Genomic DNA, 17,772 nt, shown 5'->3' with positions numbered 1-17,772 from the left:
AAAATGGGTAGTGCATTTGCGAAATTGTTTAGTTATTTTGGCAAAAAGGAAATGCGAATACTGATGGTGGGTTTGGACGCCGCTGGAAAAACTACAATCCTTTACAAACTGAAACTTGGTGAAATTGTAACCACTATTCCAACCATAGGTAAGCATAAATTTGTGATGGAAATGTAATTTTCGTTGATGTACTATTATGTGATTTTAGGTTTTAATGTTGAAACTGTGGAATATAAGAACATCAGCTTCACTGTTTGGGATGTCGGCGGTCAGGATAAAATCCGTCCTCTATGGAGACATTACTTCCAAAACACACAAGGTATTCAACCTTTAATTTTAAAAAACTTAAAAATGAAGTATAAATGTTTGGCAACAATATTTAAAGTTGCCCTTCTGTTAAATCAGTTGTTCTCAACCTTACTGATCCTGTGCTACCTGGAGACTTTTTCATTCGCTGCATTCCACTTTAACCATGTTTGTATGGGTTGATTTAGAGACCTATTTTACGCCACTAGAATAACATTAAAGTTAACAATTCCAAACAATGTCCAAGACATGAGTTTTGCAGAAAATCAGTGCTATTCAGTTGCGTCAGCTAAGTTGAATTTAATGTAGCAGAAAGCTCCCGCATACCACATGTTAAAGGCCACTGTGTTAAATGGACAGATTAGTTTTTTCAATTTTTTTTCATTTTTGCATTCCACATTGGGTTTTGGCAAAGAAATTGCGAAATTTACACACATAACTAATAGGTATCCTAATTTGTTCAACTGAACTTTAGGCCATTGTTGGCTCATTTGGCGACTTTTTGTGTTTGTTTATCAGCTTAAGCTCTCTTTTTCACCCTAATTGTGCTTCATTTTGTTTGCTAGCATTTTTTGTCTAAGTCATGGACTTGTGGACATTTTATTAGATTTGCCAAGGTTAAAAGAATTTAGTTTCAAAATGTATGCTGAAAAATTTTGACTGTCTTCTTTACAATTCATTTATTCCTTAATGCTTGTAATTAGCACGATGTTTAAAAACTGTGCATTCGATTGGTGCTCAAATGTTACAGGTGATCTTAAATAGAAAAAAGTTATTCTGAAGAAAATAACTGGGAATGATCTATTTTTTATGCTTACGTTTTACGGATTGGCCAGAATAGCAAATGTTGTTTGGTCGAACACCGAACATCTTATGTTAATGCTTGGTACATGGCGGAGAGCGCTCGGTCCATTGTGATGTCACAAACATTCTTAATTCCATGCTAGTTTTGTAGCTTTCCAAGTTTCCTTATGTTAGCTGTACAGGCAAATGCACCAAAATTTTTGTTCTTGGATACCCTTTTGAACATTAGTTCTGTATGTTAGCAGATCAGCAATATGCAAATTTATTGCTTGGGTCAGTTTGTGCAACTGTTCAACAGGGCACCAAGATTTAAAAACAGCGATGCTGGGTACCGAGTACTCTGGTTCTGGCTCAACTCGGCTCAGCCCATCCCAAGTTCAAACAGTGCTTTCACAAGCAATGAATGTGTTGTAATCAAAGCCTTTTGTATGAAATTGTAGGTTTGATTTTTGTGATCGATAGTAATGATGAAGAAAGATTATGTGAGGCGCGTGAGGAATTACAGCGAATGCTGGGTGAAGATGAGCTTAGAGATGCAATTTTGCTCGTTTTCGCAAACAAACAGGTAAGTTTAAACCCCACATTGGGCAAATATATACAATTTATGACACAAGCATTTTAGAGTAGAAAATGTAAATGTAGTATAGTGAACCTCAGTAAATGTGGACCAAAATTTATCAAATCTGGATTAACCGATGACAATTAATTAAAACCGTTCTGCTATCAACATCATTTGTACCTCAAGTTTTTTTTTCGAATTAGGGAAAGATATAGATTAACCAATTCCAATTTAACCAAGGTTTAATGTGGTTGCTTGCCCGATGGATTAAAAATCTATAATTGCCTAACTATTGTGGAATAGTATACTATTCTAAATTGCCCATTCAAAAAAATGTGGTTACAAAAGCAACAAATTAATGATAGTTGTAACATGAAATATATACATGAAATGAAAAACATGAAAATAATAATAACCAAAACTTGTCAAAAAATAGGTTTTAAACTTTGTAAATCTAAGCTATTTAAGCACAAAAATGACAAATTCTCGAAATACAGTAAACCTTGGTTAATCTGGACCCAAAAATTTGTCCGAATTAGGCAAAGATTCAGATTAACCAAATCTGGTTTTACTAAGGTATACTGTATATTAATCACCACATTTAGACCTTGACATTTTTGAGAACCCCTTTTGTAACCAGTTTTATTTTGGACAGGATTTACCTAATGCCAAATCAACTGCCCAAATTACTGAGAAACTTGGGCTACAAAGTATGCGAACTCGTAAGTGGTATATACAAGCTGCCTGTGCCACTTCCGGAGATGGTTTGTATGAGGGTTTGGACTGGCTTTCGGCACAACTAAAGAATGCAAGTTAAACTCAACACTCTATTTTTGAAGCCTTTGCGAAATGAAAGAGTGTCACGCTACGGTGTTTTGTGGCACACTTGTGGAGTAATGCAGAACAAATATGATTTTTACATGAAGTTGTGTTTTTCTTTCCATGGTAACAAATTTGCCACAATTTTAAATGGAATACAAGACCAACATTTAGTTTATACAGTTTTTTCTACAATAAAAGTCAGATGTCTTGTCAGAAATTTGACAACACGTTTTTGAGAATTTTTGCCTTGCTTTTTATGCACATATATTTGCTTATTTGTTTGTATGTCTTTGCATAGTGATTGTTGGTTGTTATTGCACAGCCAAGATATTGTGCAATTTATAAATGTTGTCTGTTTCTAGATTTCGAACAAACTGAAAAAAGTTTTAATGATTACCAAAGTTGGTCAAAAACATATTAACTGAAGCTTCGTAAACTTTTTGAATGATATTTCAAGTGCATAGTTATTTGTATGCTTAATGTCAGAGTTCAAAGTGTTTATTCTTTTCGATGACAATTCACATTGAAATTTCTTATGTCCCGTGCTAGTAAAATTTCCAAAACAATTGTTGTGCGCAACTAAATGTACACATTAAGTTTTATATTTTACAGGGCACTTATGTGAATTTCTAAAAATAGTTACAAAATATTTGGCTGTTTGGGACCCTCACTTAAAAGCCTGAACCTTTTTGTGGGAATTTTTTTTAAACGGTTTAATTATTAACAACTGGAAAAGTTGTACAGAAGAATCCGGTTAATTGCATAATCAATTTGCCAATCTCTGCGATTAACGGGATTATACTGTAGCGAGGTGTTCGCTGTAGTATGCAAGAACTGATTGGAAATAGCCTAAGTACATGGAATCACCAGTGGAAAATAACTCCTTAAGAACGATTAGGTGTTTTTTTCTCTTGTAACTAAATAATCCCTAAACTAAATTGAGATCTACGGCGCAGAACTTGACGTTTTTAACCGTCGTTGGTATGAAGCAACGCCCGTAAGTTGAAGAAAGTTTACGGTCTTTACAACGTAGTGCGTTATGATCACAATGAGTCCGCCGTCGAGCTGCCTGTTTTATTGCAAGACTGTTGAATATTTTTTATTTGATTTTTTCGACTAAGGCAGTTGGTGACTTCAGTTTAGTTCAACCCATCGGGAACCACTGGGTTGGCGGCTCCATTGGAGCAATGTAAGTTTCTCTGCTCAGGTTAACACAAGCGACCGAGATAGGATTCGAACCTTTGACCTTGTGATCACAAGGCGGTTGCGCTAACCACTCGGCCAACTTGACTAGTGGTGATCAATTCATTGAGAAAAATTAAATCAGCTGAAATGCAAAGAAAAAATAAGTATAAGATGTTTTAAATTAATAAGCCACTATTTAAAAAAGGAAACAAATAAATAAATGAAGCAAAATTTACTAACTGAACTTCAAACAAAATTGCGCCCTCTCCCGAGTTAGTGAATGTTTCTTTTCTTTCCAGACCAGTGCGGTACGAGAGCGGGTTGCGAGAAAATAACTTTACATTTATTAACATTTGAAATAATAACACAAAAAAAGTTATTAAAAGCTGAAAAACGTTGCGCGACTAGAATTGAAAAATACACACACAAAATTAGCTGAAGGTTTTTTTTTTTAATTTTCGTGCATTGGATATGTTTCATGATATGGATTGTGTTATATGTGTTGTAATTTGTGATGTAATGGGTCTTATTTTTTTAAGGAGAGTCGCAGTAATGTGTAGACTTTTATGTAGATTTGTATAGATCCGTCAAGTGAATGGTTAAATGCAAAAAAACAACAACAGGATATATATCATAATTTTTTTTAAATCACAAAAAATATCAAACAGCAAGATTATTGTAGAGGTTCTGTATTCTGTAACTTCTGTTAAACTATAATTATTGAATGTTTTTATTGAATGACTGAAGTTATTTAACAAGGTAGTCTAAGCAAAAGGGATTAATCATTAATGGGGTGGGGTCATTACATATTTTGTCTAATATTAATGTTTTCCATGCTAAAAAACATTTCTGTTTCAAATGCCCTTTTTTTTCCAGTTTTAATTGTAGGTTATACAAAACTGTAAAAATGGGTAGTGCATTTGCCAAACTGTTTTCTGGTCTATTTGGCAAAAAGGAAATGCGAATACTGATGGTTGGTTTAGACGCCGCTGGAAAAACTACAATCCTTTACAAACTGAAACTTGGTGAAATTGTTACCACTATTCCAACTATTGGTAAGTGAAGCTCTGTTTAGTGACCCTGTTTTATGATTTTAAACCTGAAACTATTAAAATACAACAACAAAATCCAAATTTTACTTTATTGCTTGTCTTCTTGTCAAACCCCAAACAATGCTGTCCTAAATATTGTTAATTGGCATATTCTGTGAGTTTGGTTATCTGTGTTGTGTGAAGGGCACTTGCTTTGCAGTTTGCATGCATTATGAAATGACGGTGTGAACGTAGGGTGTTAAACATTGATGGGTGTTAAACGTCATTATTTCTCGCTTTTAACATAGTTTTTTTCCAGTGTGTTAAATTGTGTGATTGTGGCTCTATTATTTTGATGACAAAATAAGAAAAGTTGAATTGTGAATAGCGGTTGGTTTAAAACATTTTTACTTCTAGGTTTTAATGTTGAAACTGTGGAATATAAGAACATCAGCTTCACTGTTTGGGATGTCGGCGGTCAGGATAAAATCCGTCCTCTCTGGAGACATTACTTCCAAAACACACAAGGTATTTAACCTAAAATTATTTGGTTTATAAACTCTTTGTCCTACTATCAAGGTCTACAAACAAGGTGTTTTGTCATGAATATTGTTTGTGGCAGATTTTGTTATTTCATTTAAGCAGCCAACAAAAGAATTCTTCTTGCATTTTTTTAAATTTTTTGTAAATATTAGACATAAAATTTTAGGTTACACTCAACAGGTACATGGGGAGACTGGTTGTTATATCATCTTGATAAGGATGTAATGATATCATAACAAATATCATCCAAATTTAACAATCCCAAGCATTTTGGCTGTCCATATTGTTTTGTAAACTCATTGATTAAAAAGGTTATGTGATTTTTAAAATAAAAATATTCTTGTTAAATGTCATGACCCTGGGGTTTCATACATTGTTTGGTGGTGCATTACATAGTTTTGAGAGCCTTTTTTGTTATTTGGTGAAACCCTTTTCAAGATTGGCAAAACTTAGTTGTTGAACTTTAAGGTTAAACTGTGTCATAATGTTCTCTAAAGGTTATTAAAAGGTTGTGTAGCTTGACTACCATAGGACAAAAGGCTACTGTAGGTCAACTGCAAAACAAAGTTTAATTTGACTTCTAAATTTGTCACTTTGTATATTCAGGTTTTTAAAGTTAAGTCTTTCTACTTGCCTATTGCAATCCAAAAACAATTGTACCATATTTATACCACCTATTAATGTATACAGGTGTGTGGGGACAATTATGTTGTTAAATATTGTGTAAAGATTGGGATTTTAGGTATCATATGTATAACAGATAAAAGAAAGGAATACAATGAAAATTGTGAAATGAAATATAGAACTTACAAGTTGCCAAATGTTTATAACAGCAACCTTCCTAGTAACAATTGAACTTATAAATGTGTATGATATGAATTAGCAGTTCAATTATATATGTTCGTTTGAATTAACTGTAGACAACTCCTTGAGCAATATTGTACTTAAAACAGTCGTGATCAGATTTTAAATATTTTGCAGGTCTGATATTTGTTGTCGATAGCAACGATAGGGAGAGACTCTCAGAGGCCAATGATGAATTAAATCGGATGCTTAGTGAAGACGAGCTACGAGATGCAGCTTTGCTCGTTTTCGCAAACAAACAGGTCAGTGTAAAGTGTGATATGCCTGTTTTAGGTGACTTCCAACTTTTAGTTAATTACCTAACTACTATTTTTAGGCTCAACTCTCTTCGATTCATTATAATAAATATATACATCTTGGCAGTTAAATATCAATTGTGATTTGCTTAAAATTGAAAAAAAGTGGTAAAAAAGTTGTTAATGCAATGCTCAAATGCCAAAATGTTTTTGCCCTACAAAGCTCCTAACACAGCATGTTAATTCCATTGTTTCTTGTACCATTTTCCTTTCTTAATGTTTGAAACTTATCTTTAAAAGATCATTGACCAAAATTTAGTTGAACATAAATTTTAGGGATGTGCCGAAACTGCAAGTGTTCTGTTTGGTCCAGCACCAAGCATCTCACTTTAATGCTCGGTGCTCGGTCGAGCATGCTCGGTGCATTATGACATCACAAAAAATCCCCTTTCTCTGTTTTAGCTCTACAAGGCCTCTTACGTCACCGGCGGTGTTTTATTAAGCTGTACATGCCCATAAAGTACGCGTTTTTCCACCATCAGAGTGCATTTAAAAATCATTCATTTTTGTTCATATGTGATAGACACCCTTTGGAACACCAGTTACATATGTTAGCAGGGCATGACTATGCAAACTTAATGCTCGGGTTAATTTGTGCAACTGCTCGGCCGAGCACTGACCATTAAAAACAGCGACGCTCGGTACCGAGTACTCGGGTACTGGCTCTGCTCAGGCCATCCCTAATAAATTTACAACTGGGTTTAGCCCCGAAGCGTCTATGCCAGGGGTGTCTAAACTTTTTTAATTGGGGGCAATTTTTGTTCAGGTGAAACGCCTCCGGTCCAACATTTTTTGCAAAGTTTTTAACCGTAGATTAGAAAACAAAGTATCAAGAGATTTAAGGAAATTGTGGAATTTTGTTGTGCCAGCACTATGTATAATTCGTTTAGCAAGTAAAGTTCCATGGATCACTTTTGTGTGAAGTCACAAGTCGCCACAACCCCAAAGCATAATCCAAATTATGGCAGGCCATACGTAACACTATTTAAAACAACAGCTGTGAGCCACGTAAAATGCCGTTACGGGCCACACTTTGGACACCCCTGGTCTAAGCAGACCAGCAATCATGTCACACTCATGTATAAAAGAGACAGTACGTCAGGCCCATTGAAGGTGTTACACCAAATCAATCACAAAACATTCACCACTTGACAAGGTGTAGGCTAGAAATCTAGCCTGCAGTGGGATTCAAACCCATGACAGGAGTCTTTCTAGGACTTGTCAATGACAAAAAATGATGTTATTTTTTCTATACAGGATCTACCCAATGCTCATACACCCGCTGAAATCACTGAAAAACTTGGTTTACAAAACTTAAGAAATCGCAAGTGGTACATACAGGCTGCATGTGCTACCAGTGGTGATGGTCTGTATGAAGGACTTGATTGGCTTTCTGACACTCTGAAGAAACACCAAACCTAATTTCCACATGCTATCAAGTCCTGAAGCTTATGTCAAATAAAAGTGCTTAGCTAAGGAGTAGTTATGTTGCACTTGATGAGGCTTCATGCAATATCAATTTACTTTGTATGTACACTATATTTAGCATTGTAAGCAGTCCTGTTTTCTGTGTAACGGATTATAACATGTTATCAAGATCATATGTGCATATATCTGCATATTCTGGTTTTTAATAACCGTGCATTTTGTTGCTTGTACAAAAAATTAGTCCTATTCTTTTCTGAGTTGTCTACATGCATACATATATTGGTCAGCCTATTAACAAGCCTTACAGCTTTCATTTCTTGTTGGTAGGCTTTTTTGTCATGGTTAATATGCTACGCTGTATGTGTTTACCATACATCCAATGGTGGGATTCAGCGGGTTCGCACCGGTTCAATAGAACCGTCTCACGAAATTTTATGGGTTCAGCAAACCGGTTAGCATTACTGGTTACTGTCAATGGTGTTTTGTAACAGAACTGGCTAAAAAGTATGACTTTTGTGAAAGAACCGGCTAACAAAAAATTTAATCCCACCACCACATACATTCCCTCTCAAGAAATTTGCCAAAATATGTTGCAAGGGGAAAGTGCCAAACATTTACACTATGAAGGGAAAATTTGGTAACAAATCGAACACAAAGGATTTCTTCAAATTTGAAGATACTGGTTTTGATGCTTAATGCGTTCCCAACTTTTTGTGTATCGTTTTCGCTAAATGCTATAATAAAACAGGTGAAAAAAAAGATTTGTTGAATGTAGTGGCAATGTACATGGGAATATAAAGTTGGAAGTGTGTTGCATTGTGGGAAAACGAAACTTTGTAAAAACTTTATTGCTTATTTGTAAAAAAACTTTTTTACTTTTTCCAATATTAGTCACACATTTTTACAAAAATAAATTGTACGTTTTACAAAACGTTGAAGGCTGAGGCTACAACTTTTATCACATCAAATGAGAAAGAGGATTTTGAACTTTGTTTGCAACAGAAGTTCTCAAACGGTGGTAAATATAACCAAGGGGTCAACTATATGTGCTTTAAGGTTCATCAAACACTTAAAATTCGGGATTAATAAATATTTCGTGAACCTTGTATGTTTATGCCACAAAGTCAATTTATTTGTCCCAACATTTTCTTGATCGTCGATGCAGTTCAGAAATATTGTGTTTCTCTCATTGGATTTAGCGTTGCTGAGCGAAACAACGGAAAATATTTTGCGTAGTTTATGTTGTCAAGTTGAGAAACAATGGGCCAAAGTAAAACATGATACTGTTTGTTACATAAGTGTGATTTGCCAGTTAGGCACACCGACTTTTTAAACAAATTTTGTACCAGACTATGGTGGAAATTATGGGAAACTGTTTGCCATGGTTGAATAGCAAAAATAAACGCAGGTATGAGATTTTTTTAATAGAGAAGTGCTAGAAACGAATAAATAATTCCATGTAGATATGTTACGTTTTGTCACATTAAGAAGGAACTTAAATAAATCTACACAGCTGCCAAACTTAAATTTAAACTTTAGCCAAAAAAGTTTTTTTTCAAAAAAACACACAAAATAAATGAAACTATAGTAATTGTCCATTAAAAGTATGCTTTTGGAATGATTATTATATTTATGCCAAAAGAATGCAGAACATTATAGTGCTTTTTGAAAACAGTGTATTTTGGAAATTACATTTTGTATTTGGAAAATAAAAATATTGTTTTTGAATTGCCTTTTTCCATATCCCAGATTACAAACTGTAAAGCCTATTTCTAATAAACTTTTGGTCATGAGCACTTGAGTTGAATAGTACATAAATAGTAGCTCTACGAAGAACAAAAATTGTCACCGACTTGTATGAGTAAACCTGCCAGTCTGCAGAGTATGGCAGCTGTACGCGCGATTTAGTTTTAAAAAAAAATTTTGGCACGCCGAATTTTGGCGTTGCCCGCAGAAATTTTGCATCGACGACATCGCATACTTTGCGCCTGCAGAAATTGGTCTTGCACGCGAATTTATGGGCCGTGCATGGGCGCACGCGGGACATATAGGTCCTGTATGCACGAGATCTCGTCGGGAACTGCCATGTTCTGCAGACTGGTAAACCTGCGCGGACCTTTGTTTTGTGATGAGTTTGTTGCATATTTACAAGTTACAATATTGTACTGTTGTCTTGCAGAAAAGTCAGCTTTCTTATGGTTGGACTTGACAATGCGGGTAAAACTACTGCAGTCAAAGGTGTACAAGGTCAACCCGTGGCAGATGTTGCGCCCACTGTTGGTTTCTCTTCTGTTGACATAAGAAATGGTAATCTTTTTTAAAGTCTACTCTATTCTAAAAAAATCATTCTCAAGTTTTTGTTGAGAAACACTATTTTTTTGACCGGAAAATGTACACAAAATAATTTTCTTACACACATTTCCAATGATCATTTACTAAAATTTTAGGGATTTATGATGTCACAATGATCGATCTTGGTGGAGGAAGCAGAATTAGAGACATTTGGAAAAACTATTTGGCCGAAATTCATGCAGTGGTATTTGTTGTTGATTCAACTGATGTTGAGAGAATGACAGAGTGCAAAGAAACACTGCAAAAGCTGCTGGAGAATCCACTAATACAACGCAAGCCAGTACTTCTGTAAGTTTAAAGTATAGTTAAGATGTTTTTTTTTCAATTAACTATTAAAATTTACTATCAACTCAAATAATTTGCTGTTCAAGTATAAAAGCATTTAGCCAATACACGATTAGCTGTAGACAGTGCACACTGTTTTCACCTATAAGGTCTCATCAGTGCAGCTGGTGACAAGAGATTGGTCGTATGAGCTAATGTGGCAGCTATGTGGCACACCAGTTTGTTGCGAGTAGTAAGCTGAAAAGCCATGCCTCCCTAAACCCAACTGGACTGCCGTAAGCAGTGGTGGGATTCAGCCGGTTCGCACCTGTTCTATAGAACCGTCTCACGAAATTTTATGACATCAGTGAACCGGTTAGCATTCTTGGTTACTGTCATAGGACTTTTTGTAACAGACCTGGTTGAAAAACATGACTTTTGTGGTAGAATCGGCTGACAAAAAATTTGAATTCCGCCACTGGTTGTAAGGTGACTCATGTGGACGATCTCTTATCACCAGCTCCATTGATGAGATCCTTTTGGCTAAACAGTGTGCACTGTCTGCAGCTTGACCCAATAATAAGTATGGTTTTAACAACAACAGCAATTCTGAAAAAAATCTAGTAAAATCAATCTAAAATTTTCATTTTTTGATGCATATCATTCAGTAGATTTGGTTATTTCAAGTTCCTATAACTTACTAAAATCTTCTTTAATATTCAAGGCTAGCCAACAAACAGGACAAAGACAGTGCCTTGGAGGAATACGAAATTTGTGAAAGCCTAAATGTTGAGGAAATAGTGAATACCAACCAGTGCCTCTGCAAAGTGGTATGTTACACTATACATTTTACCCTAAATATGCATAAAATCAATAACACCTGTTTGGCATGTCAATTTTGCATCAATGCCTGTCAGTTAAATGTTGTATGGATGCACATCAGGTATAGATTATTGATTTTGATGAGCATCTGTGCTTTTGTAGGGTGATACCAGATTACTGGTATGATATTTCTTTCTATTTTATCATACCAAGCTAATTTCCTATTTTAAAACACTATTTTTGTGGTTGTTAGTAATAGATACTTAAGGGTTGATGAAGAACATACTTATAACATATTAATTGATTAATTATCTCAAGTGTTACTGTTTTCGCTCATATGCAATTCGCTATGTTATAAAATCTCATGTATTTTAACCTCAAACAAACATTGGGGCATATAAGTTATGTGCAGTCACTGTGGATCACTCAACTCGAAAAACCACGACAAAATGCTTAGCAATTTGGCAGTTTTATTGACTCTGTCTCTAGTATTATGTTCAGATGGTATCACATAATACACCGTCACTGGCGCCCACTTACGGGGAGGCGGGAAGGCGCCGCCTCCCCGGGTATTTGCGTCGCTGACTACGTCATAAACAAGTTTGGCGTTCATTTACAAAATAATGCACATACTGTTTTGTATTAACTATGTTACTACTGCTCACTCAACGACCATAGGCGTACAGTTTTAAAAAAATACCGAGGGGGCGATTTTCGATCTTCGGCGCCGATACGTATACCACGTGCAGTATCAGTACCCGTACGATACTGAGGTATGGGACCAAATACCGACACCGCCACATTATTTTGCAAATTGTCACTTGACACAATTCCATCGTGTGGTTGAGACGTTTGCTGGGCGTCTGAGCTCTTATGCACGTACTGAAAAGGCGATTTGCCAAATCAGCAATTTTAAGAACAATTTACTTAAAAGTAATTTGTTATGGCGAGAAATAACAGTAGAAGCAATTCACGTTCAAATATAGCTGACTATATATTGTTGACGCCTAAACGGAGGTCACCATGGATTAAGTTTAGGTCGTTAAAGTGCTTTGAAAACGAACATTAAACACGGCTTAGGAATCGTTAATGCAGACCAGCACAACAACATCTATAAGCACCTTGCATTGTTTAATGTTGGCGCAAGGAATTTATTAACTAAAAAATTTATAATATTTTATTGCACAGTTTTTGCGCCGAATCATGCTAAAACTTTAGTCTATATCAGTGTTTCTTAACCTCTTTAGCGCTTGTACCCCTTGAGCTTTCATGACATTTTCTCGTACCCCCTGTCTACAATGGCCGACGGAAGTAAACATTAATGCGAATAAAACTCAGTGTATTTATAACTTACGTGTTGAATGCATGCATTAAAATAGTCTTGTAAGTTCAACAAAATTTACAGAGCACCAACAATCAGTCAACTGAAATCAACTACACATAACAAAGTAACTTGTTACGCATTCTTCACAAATATGCCTAAATAATGTATAATTTCACACTAACTGTCGTACCCCCGACGTACCCACATGGGGTACATGTACCCCTGGCCTGTATGTCATGTTTATGTTACAAAAAAATCCCGTTATTTTCGAAAAATTCAAACAACGCATATTGTTACGTCACAAATGCATACAAGTGTTATATGCAATGAGCCATTGGACAAAAACATACTAGTGTTTACTAAAACCCGGTCAGCAAATCGACACCAATTGACATCGAACCGCATAACATGAAAATGACATTTGCCTTAGGATGATACTTAGGCACCCTGTGAAGTGTGAAACTATAGATGAACCTAATCCCACATGTTGTTGCGGGTATACTTGCGCAGCAAATTAACTTTCTACGGTTAACTCGTTTTTTCCAAGATGTATATTGAGAACAAATATCTTCGCGGGCTTTACTTTGGTAACTCCTTATTTAAAATGAAATAAACTTAAAAACCTAAAATGCGTTACAAACAAGTAAATAGACAACACGGTTCGAAGGTACCAAACGACCTAGAAACGTAGTAAACGATTATTATGACGGCTTTTTAGACGCATGTGCGCCTTGTGTAAAAATAAAGCATGTTTGTAATAGTTTTTGCAGGGAAGAAAATAAGCAGGAAAGCTATTATAGTTTCGTCGGCATTAGCTGCTGAAGCATACCAGTACAGAACCACGCCGCAAAGGGTGTAACTTGCGACGTTAGGTGACGTCCGGGCTGGAATATTTCCGTCTTTACCGAGTTATAAAATTCTGCCTCCCCGCCGATTTTAGCAAGTGGGCGCCTATGTACACCGTGCTCCTTAGCTGCTTTACTTTAAAAAAAATTAACAAGCACTTATGCCTCATGTTTTAAATAGTGTGAATCACAAAAAATGGAAACATTTAGAGATTTCGCCATGCAGATTATACCAGATATTAACAGATTTTATCAGCCTTTTTTGTCATTGGGCAGCAGATCATAACAATGTTAGTTGTATATTTGCATGGTTATGTTTGTTATACATCTATCCAGTGGTGTGATTCAAATTTTTTGTCAACCGGTTCTTTCACAAAAGTCGAATTTTTCAGCCGGTTCGGTTACAAAAGTCCATTGACAGTAACCTGTAATGCTAATCGGTTCACTGATCTCTTAAAATTTCGAGAGATGGTTCTGTAGAACCGCTGCGAACCGGCTGAATTCCACCACTGCATCTTTCATAGCACAACACTGCCACTATAATTTGTAACACTGTCTAACAATCACATAACATATGCATTTTGAACAATGTTTTGTTTTTTGCTCCTAAAAAGGTATTAATTTAGGCCTTATAAAATATTGGTTTTAAATATCGGTTATTGGCCTAATTAAGTACTGGTAATTGGTCTGGTTATCAAAACACCATAAGTGGTTTATCTCTAGACATTACTCACAGATCTGTAACCAGCATGTTTTTACAAAGGTTTTATGTGCTGCCCTGACCAGCAAACCAGGAAAGAAAGGAATGGACTCAGCATTAAAAGGTGGATTTGCGTGGCTTCTACATGTTGTTGGGGAACAATATGAAACCTTAAATGAACGCGTCGTTGCTGATGTCAAAAAGCGAGAAATTTTGCGAGAAGAAGAGATTGAGATTAGCAAAGAAAGAGTTCGACTGATTCGTGAAGAAAGGTAAACTTGTTGATATTTATAAATTCGTATAAAAATGCCTGAAAATTTTGTCAGGCATTTTTTTCCACATATGGGTGTGATCAATTTAAACAGATCGTGTTTATGGGTGGTACTAAATACCTCATGATCCCACATACTCCTGCATGGAATGTGAAAGTATAAACCTCAACAAGGGTAAATGAGACATGATTGTAGTATTATTTCAATACAAATCCTCACCCCAACATGAATAGCTCTAACCGTCAGTGCATTCAAAAGTCATATATTTATCCTTATCAAATTATATATTTTTGCATTAAGTATATTTATCCCTATTAAGACTACTTACCATGTGATAATATTTATTAACATGCTGTATTTAGTACCACCACATATTTACCACTGGTTTCCAAACCTTTGTCCATTGAAATGGGTTTTGCACTTGCAAACAGTTTCTAAAGATTTTATATGTTTGCCTTAAGTTACTTGTCTTCATTTCAAGTAATGGCTGCATCTGTTTTTGGTCTTTAAATGAGTGTTCATGTACAATTGTTACTTTGCAAGCTGATAAAAAGGAAGAAAATAAAAACAAGAAAGTTTCCTAATGGAAAAGATGTTTAGGTGCATATTTTTGTCCTGTGCCTGTATCTATTTGTAGTGTAAGTTATAGAATATAGAACTATTAAATAGATACATGGGTACTCCAACACACAGTTTGGAAACTACTGGATTATACAGCAAGAAAAGTAACATATTTAGCTGCACGTTGCCCTTTCTTATGTTAACATACAATTATGTGACGTGAAACACCAGTAGATTTTTACCAGTATTCATCATATATATACATGTACTTGACTTTACGACATGCACTTTAAGGGCTCGACTAGAGGAAGAAGCCCAAGCTAATGGCGACGTCCCACAGGATTCACCAAGCAAACTTTCCTCAACAACAAACAATGCAAATACCTCTCTTGACGTCGAAGGTCTATTGCCTGGCAGCGTAGCAGATGAAACAGGCAAGGCATCGGCACTGAGTGTTCGCTCTGGGCTTGGTGATCAGCTTCTTGACGATGAAGAAGAGTTACCTGGCTCTGTGAAACAAACTGGTGCTGAAGATTCATGCACAGAGTCACAGCAAAGAAGTAACAGTCGAATGAGCAATATTGTACGTGATGTAGCAACACCTTCAACACCGAGTACAGATCGACTTCAAACTGTGCCAACCCCTGGTAAGTTTTGAGACCTATCACAGACTAATATGCATTAATACATGTTTTTGTTTTGTAATTTACCTGTTTTTGAAAATACTGAACAAACGGTTTGTTCACTGGGTTGCATATTTAACAAAGTTATTGTACATAAGCTATTGCTGCCAGGCACAATATCAAGTGTATAGAGCTCTTCTAGCAATTGTAGTTTGTATAAACTTAAAAGTTATCATACAATGGGTATGGTGCGAAAAAAATGTTAATATATATAGCCCCTGTTTTTTTGTCATATCGTTTTTGCGCTAGCAACAATGTCACTTCATTGCTCGGAAGAAGCCACATTATTCTGGCGGCCAAAATTCCAGCAAAAATAACGAGTTCTTTAAAACAAATCACAGTACGCCAGGCCCAATGAAGGCGCTATACCGAATCAGCCGGTCACCAAGCATTAACCACCATATGGCAAGGCGTAGGCTAGAAAAATCTAGCCTGCGGTGGGATTCGAACCCACGACAGGAGTCTTTCCGGGACTCGCACTCTACCAACTGAGCTACACAGGCTCGGTGGAGAATCCGCCGAAAGTCGAATCACAAGCACCGTTGCCTGCCTTGTATGCTGCACATGTCAGCTTCGTAGTAGGGGTTTGCCAGATTGACCAGTATCAGTTAGGATGAACATAAATTCATAACTGGGATCAGCCCTGAAGCGTCTATGCAGACCAGCGATCACGGCACACTCATATATAAATCACAGTACGCCAGGCCCAATGAAGCTCTTTAAAACAATGAGTAGTTTTGCCTAGCAGCATAACAACTAATGTTGGTGATTTATACATAATTTTTTTTCAGAAACTGATTTGTCCAGTGAGATTCTTCCCTCTGGTAAGTCTCACAATTAACAGTAATTAGCAAATTTTTTGTCTGACAAAATTTGCAAAAAACTATGATACAAAAACACTCTATTTTAGTAAATTTATTAAATTTGTCACACAACTGTTCCTGTCTAAAAGTCCTCCCTTTCTAAAAAAAAGAGCTTAACAACCTTTTTTGTAATGTTACATTTAAATTTAAAAGTTACAATTTTTTACCATGTGTTGAACATTTTTGTTGCTTTAAATGCTTTTACTGGTTATAACCTTGTTTAACAAAAAATAAACACATGTTATAGACATAAAGAAAAAGAAGCGGCGTAAGCGTAAAAACAATCAGGTTATTCCCTTGAGCAGCGATCAACTTCCCCTTAGCTCCGTCGTCCTTCCTCCAATTGAAACCAAAGGAAGATTAAGCTCAATTGAAAACAGTTTGGGTAAGTTTCTGAGAAATTTTTGAAGGTTGTTTAAAGCCAACTAAGGTTTTTACTGGGTTTAAACCAGGACTGTTGCGTCCGTTTTTGACTTCCATTCCTAGAAGTTTTCTAAGTTGACTATAACTCATGCTTGGTGGTGATAATAGAAAATATTCCTGTTTAAATCTGTTTTATTGAATTAAATGGATTTTTAGCATACTGATGGGGTAAATGTTTAAATAATTAGTCAAAAATAATAGGTTATAAAACTGAAAAAAAAATTCTTATTTTCCAGTAATCGCATTAAATTTAGGGAATTTGGACCAATTTTTATGGAAGCTATCTCCAAATGCTATAAAATATCTTTAACTTCCCAGCCACCCAGTTACATTCTTAAAATATATTTGGATTTTTATGTCCATGTATAAATATTTTTGCAAGTATTTGTGTCAAAGCACCTCTGACTACAGCAAACATTGGTTAATCCAGTCATGTTTGGACCAAAAAATTTGTCCAGATTAACCGATGTCGATCAGTTAAAGCCTTACCACATTACAAATCATTTGTACCTCAAGTTTTGTCTGAATTAGGCAAAGGCCCAAATTTGGTTTACTGTACTTGGCCAATTCTTTAACTAAAATTTCCGTTTTGTTGTTTAGGTCAAATGCCTCTTCCGCCTGTGAAGCCAAATATTGACTCAGAAGATGACATTTTGACATGAAGCAAATGTTGGTGCAATACACTGTTTATTCCGGTGTTTTTTTTTACTTTCTCTGGCCAAATATTATTCTACTATTTTTGTACAAATTTATTGTTCTCTTTTTTACGTGAAATAAATGTTTTTAATCACATGCCCAAGTGTCTAAGTTCTGTTGCAAAAAAAC

At 35.7% G+C, this 17,772-nt stretch overlaps 3 protein-coding genes and 1 non-coding gene across 4 annotated transcripts; 3 read left to right on the top strand and 1 right to left on the bottom strand.

Annotated features, from left to right (window-relative positions):
* Positions 1-3: 3 nt before the first annotated feature.
* Positions 4-3,057, top strand: LOC145233255 (ADP-ribosylation factor 1-like). Its single transcript, XM_080097950.1, has 4 exons — positions 4-148; positions 209-319; positions 1,551-1,675; positions 2,325-3,057. The coding sequence occupies exons 1-4, from the start codon at positions 4-6 to the stop codon at positions 2,484-2,486; spliced, it is 543 nt and encodes a 180-aa protein (XP_079954076.1). The 3' UTR covers positions 2,487-3,057.
* A 1,466-nt stretch (positions 3,058-4,523) lies between these two features.
* Positions 4,524-8,599, top strand: LOC145233254 (ADP-ribosylation factor 1-like). Its single transcript, XM_080097949.1, has 4 exons — positions 4,524-4,731; positions 5,125-5,235; positions 6,232-6,356; positions 7,668-8,599. Exons 1-4 carry the CDS (start codon positions 4,584-4,586, stop codon positions 7,830-7,832), a joined length of 549 nt encoding a protein of 182 aa, XP_079954075.1. The 5' UTR covers positions 4,524-4,583; the 3' UTR covers positions 7,833-8,599.
* Positions 8,600-8,965: 366 nt separating this feature from the next.
* On the top strand, positions 8,966-17,739 carry LOC145233252 (ADP-ribosylation factor-like protein 13B). The gene is made up of 9 exons (XM_080097944.1): positions 8,966-9,246; positions 10,018-10,145; positions 10,286-10,478; positions 11,179-11,284; positions 14,209-14,417; positions 15,273-15,625; positions 16,453-16,485; positions 16,772-16,909; positions 17,548-17,739. The coding sequence occupies exons 1-9, from the start codon at positions 9,191-9,193 to the stop codon at positions 17,607-17,609; spliced, it is 1,278 nt and encodes a 425-aa protein (XP_079954070.1). The 5' UTR covers positions 8,966-9,190; the 3' UTR covers positions 17,610-17,739.
* Positions 16,091-16,164, bottom strand: Trnas-gga (transfer RNA serine (anticodon GGA)). The gene has a single exon. It is a non-coding gene; the product is annotated as a tRNA-Ser (tRNA).
* Positions 17,740-17,772: the final 33 nt, after the last annotated feature.

The sequence above is a fragment of the Phallusia mammillata genome, chromosome 6 (assembly GCF_965637545.1).
Source record: "Phallusia mammillata chromosome 6, kaPhaMamm4.hap1.1, whole genome shotgun sequence".
In the NCBI taxonomy this organism is placed as follows: Eukaryota; Metazoa; Chordata; class Ascidiacea; order Phlebobranchia; family Ascidiidae; genus Phallusia; species Phallusia mammillata.
The sequence above is the reverse complement of the archived record's forward strand: the minus strand, read 5'-3'. Positions and strand labels throughout refer to the sequence as shown.

Coding starts and splice junctions, on each gene's coding strand:
- LOC145233255 (XM_080097950.1), top strand. CDS start 4: ATGGGTAGTGCATTTGCGAAATTGTTTAGTTATTTTGGCAAAAAGGAA. Junction 149..208: donor AACCACTATTCCAACCATAG/GTAAGCATAAAT, acceptor ATGTGATTTTAG/GTTTTAATGTTGAAACTGTG. Junction 1,676..2,324: donor TCGTTTTCGCAAACAAACAG/GTAAGTTTAAAC, acceptor TATTTTGGACAG/GATTTACCTAATGCCAAATC.
- LOC145233254 (XM_080097949.1), top strand. CDS start 4,584: ATGGGTAGTGCATTTGCCAAACTGTTTTCTGGTCTATTTGGCAAAAAG. Junction 5,236..6,231: donor TTACTTCCAAAACACACAAG/GTATTTAACCTA, acceptor AATATTTTGCAG/GTCTGATATTTGTTGTCGAT. Junction 6,357..7,667: donor TCGTTTTCGCAAACAAACAG/GTCAGTGTAAAG, acceptor TTTTCTATACAG/GATCTACCCAATGCTCATAC.
- LOC145233252 (XM_080097944.1), top strand. CDS start 9,191: ATGGTGGAAATTATGGGAAACTGTTTGCCATGGTTGAATAGCAAAAAT. Junction 10,146..10,285: donor TTCTGTTGACATAAGAAATG/GTAATCTTTTTT, acceptor CTAAAATTTTAG/GGATTTATGATGTCACAATG. Junction 15,626..16,452: donor TCAAACTGTGCCAACCCCTG/GTAAGTTTTGAG, acceptor ATTTTTTTTCAG/AAACTGATTTGTCCAGTGAG.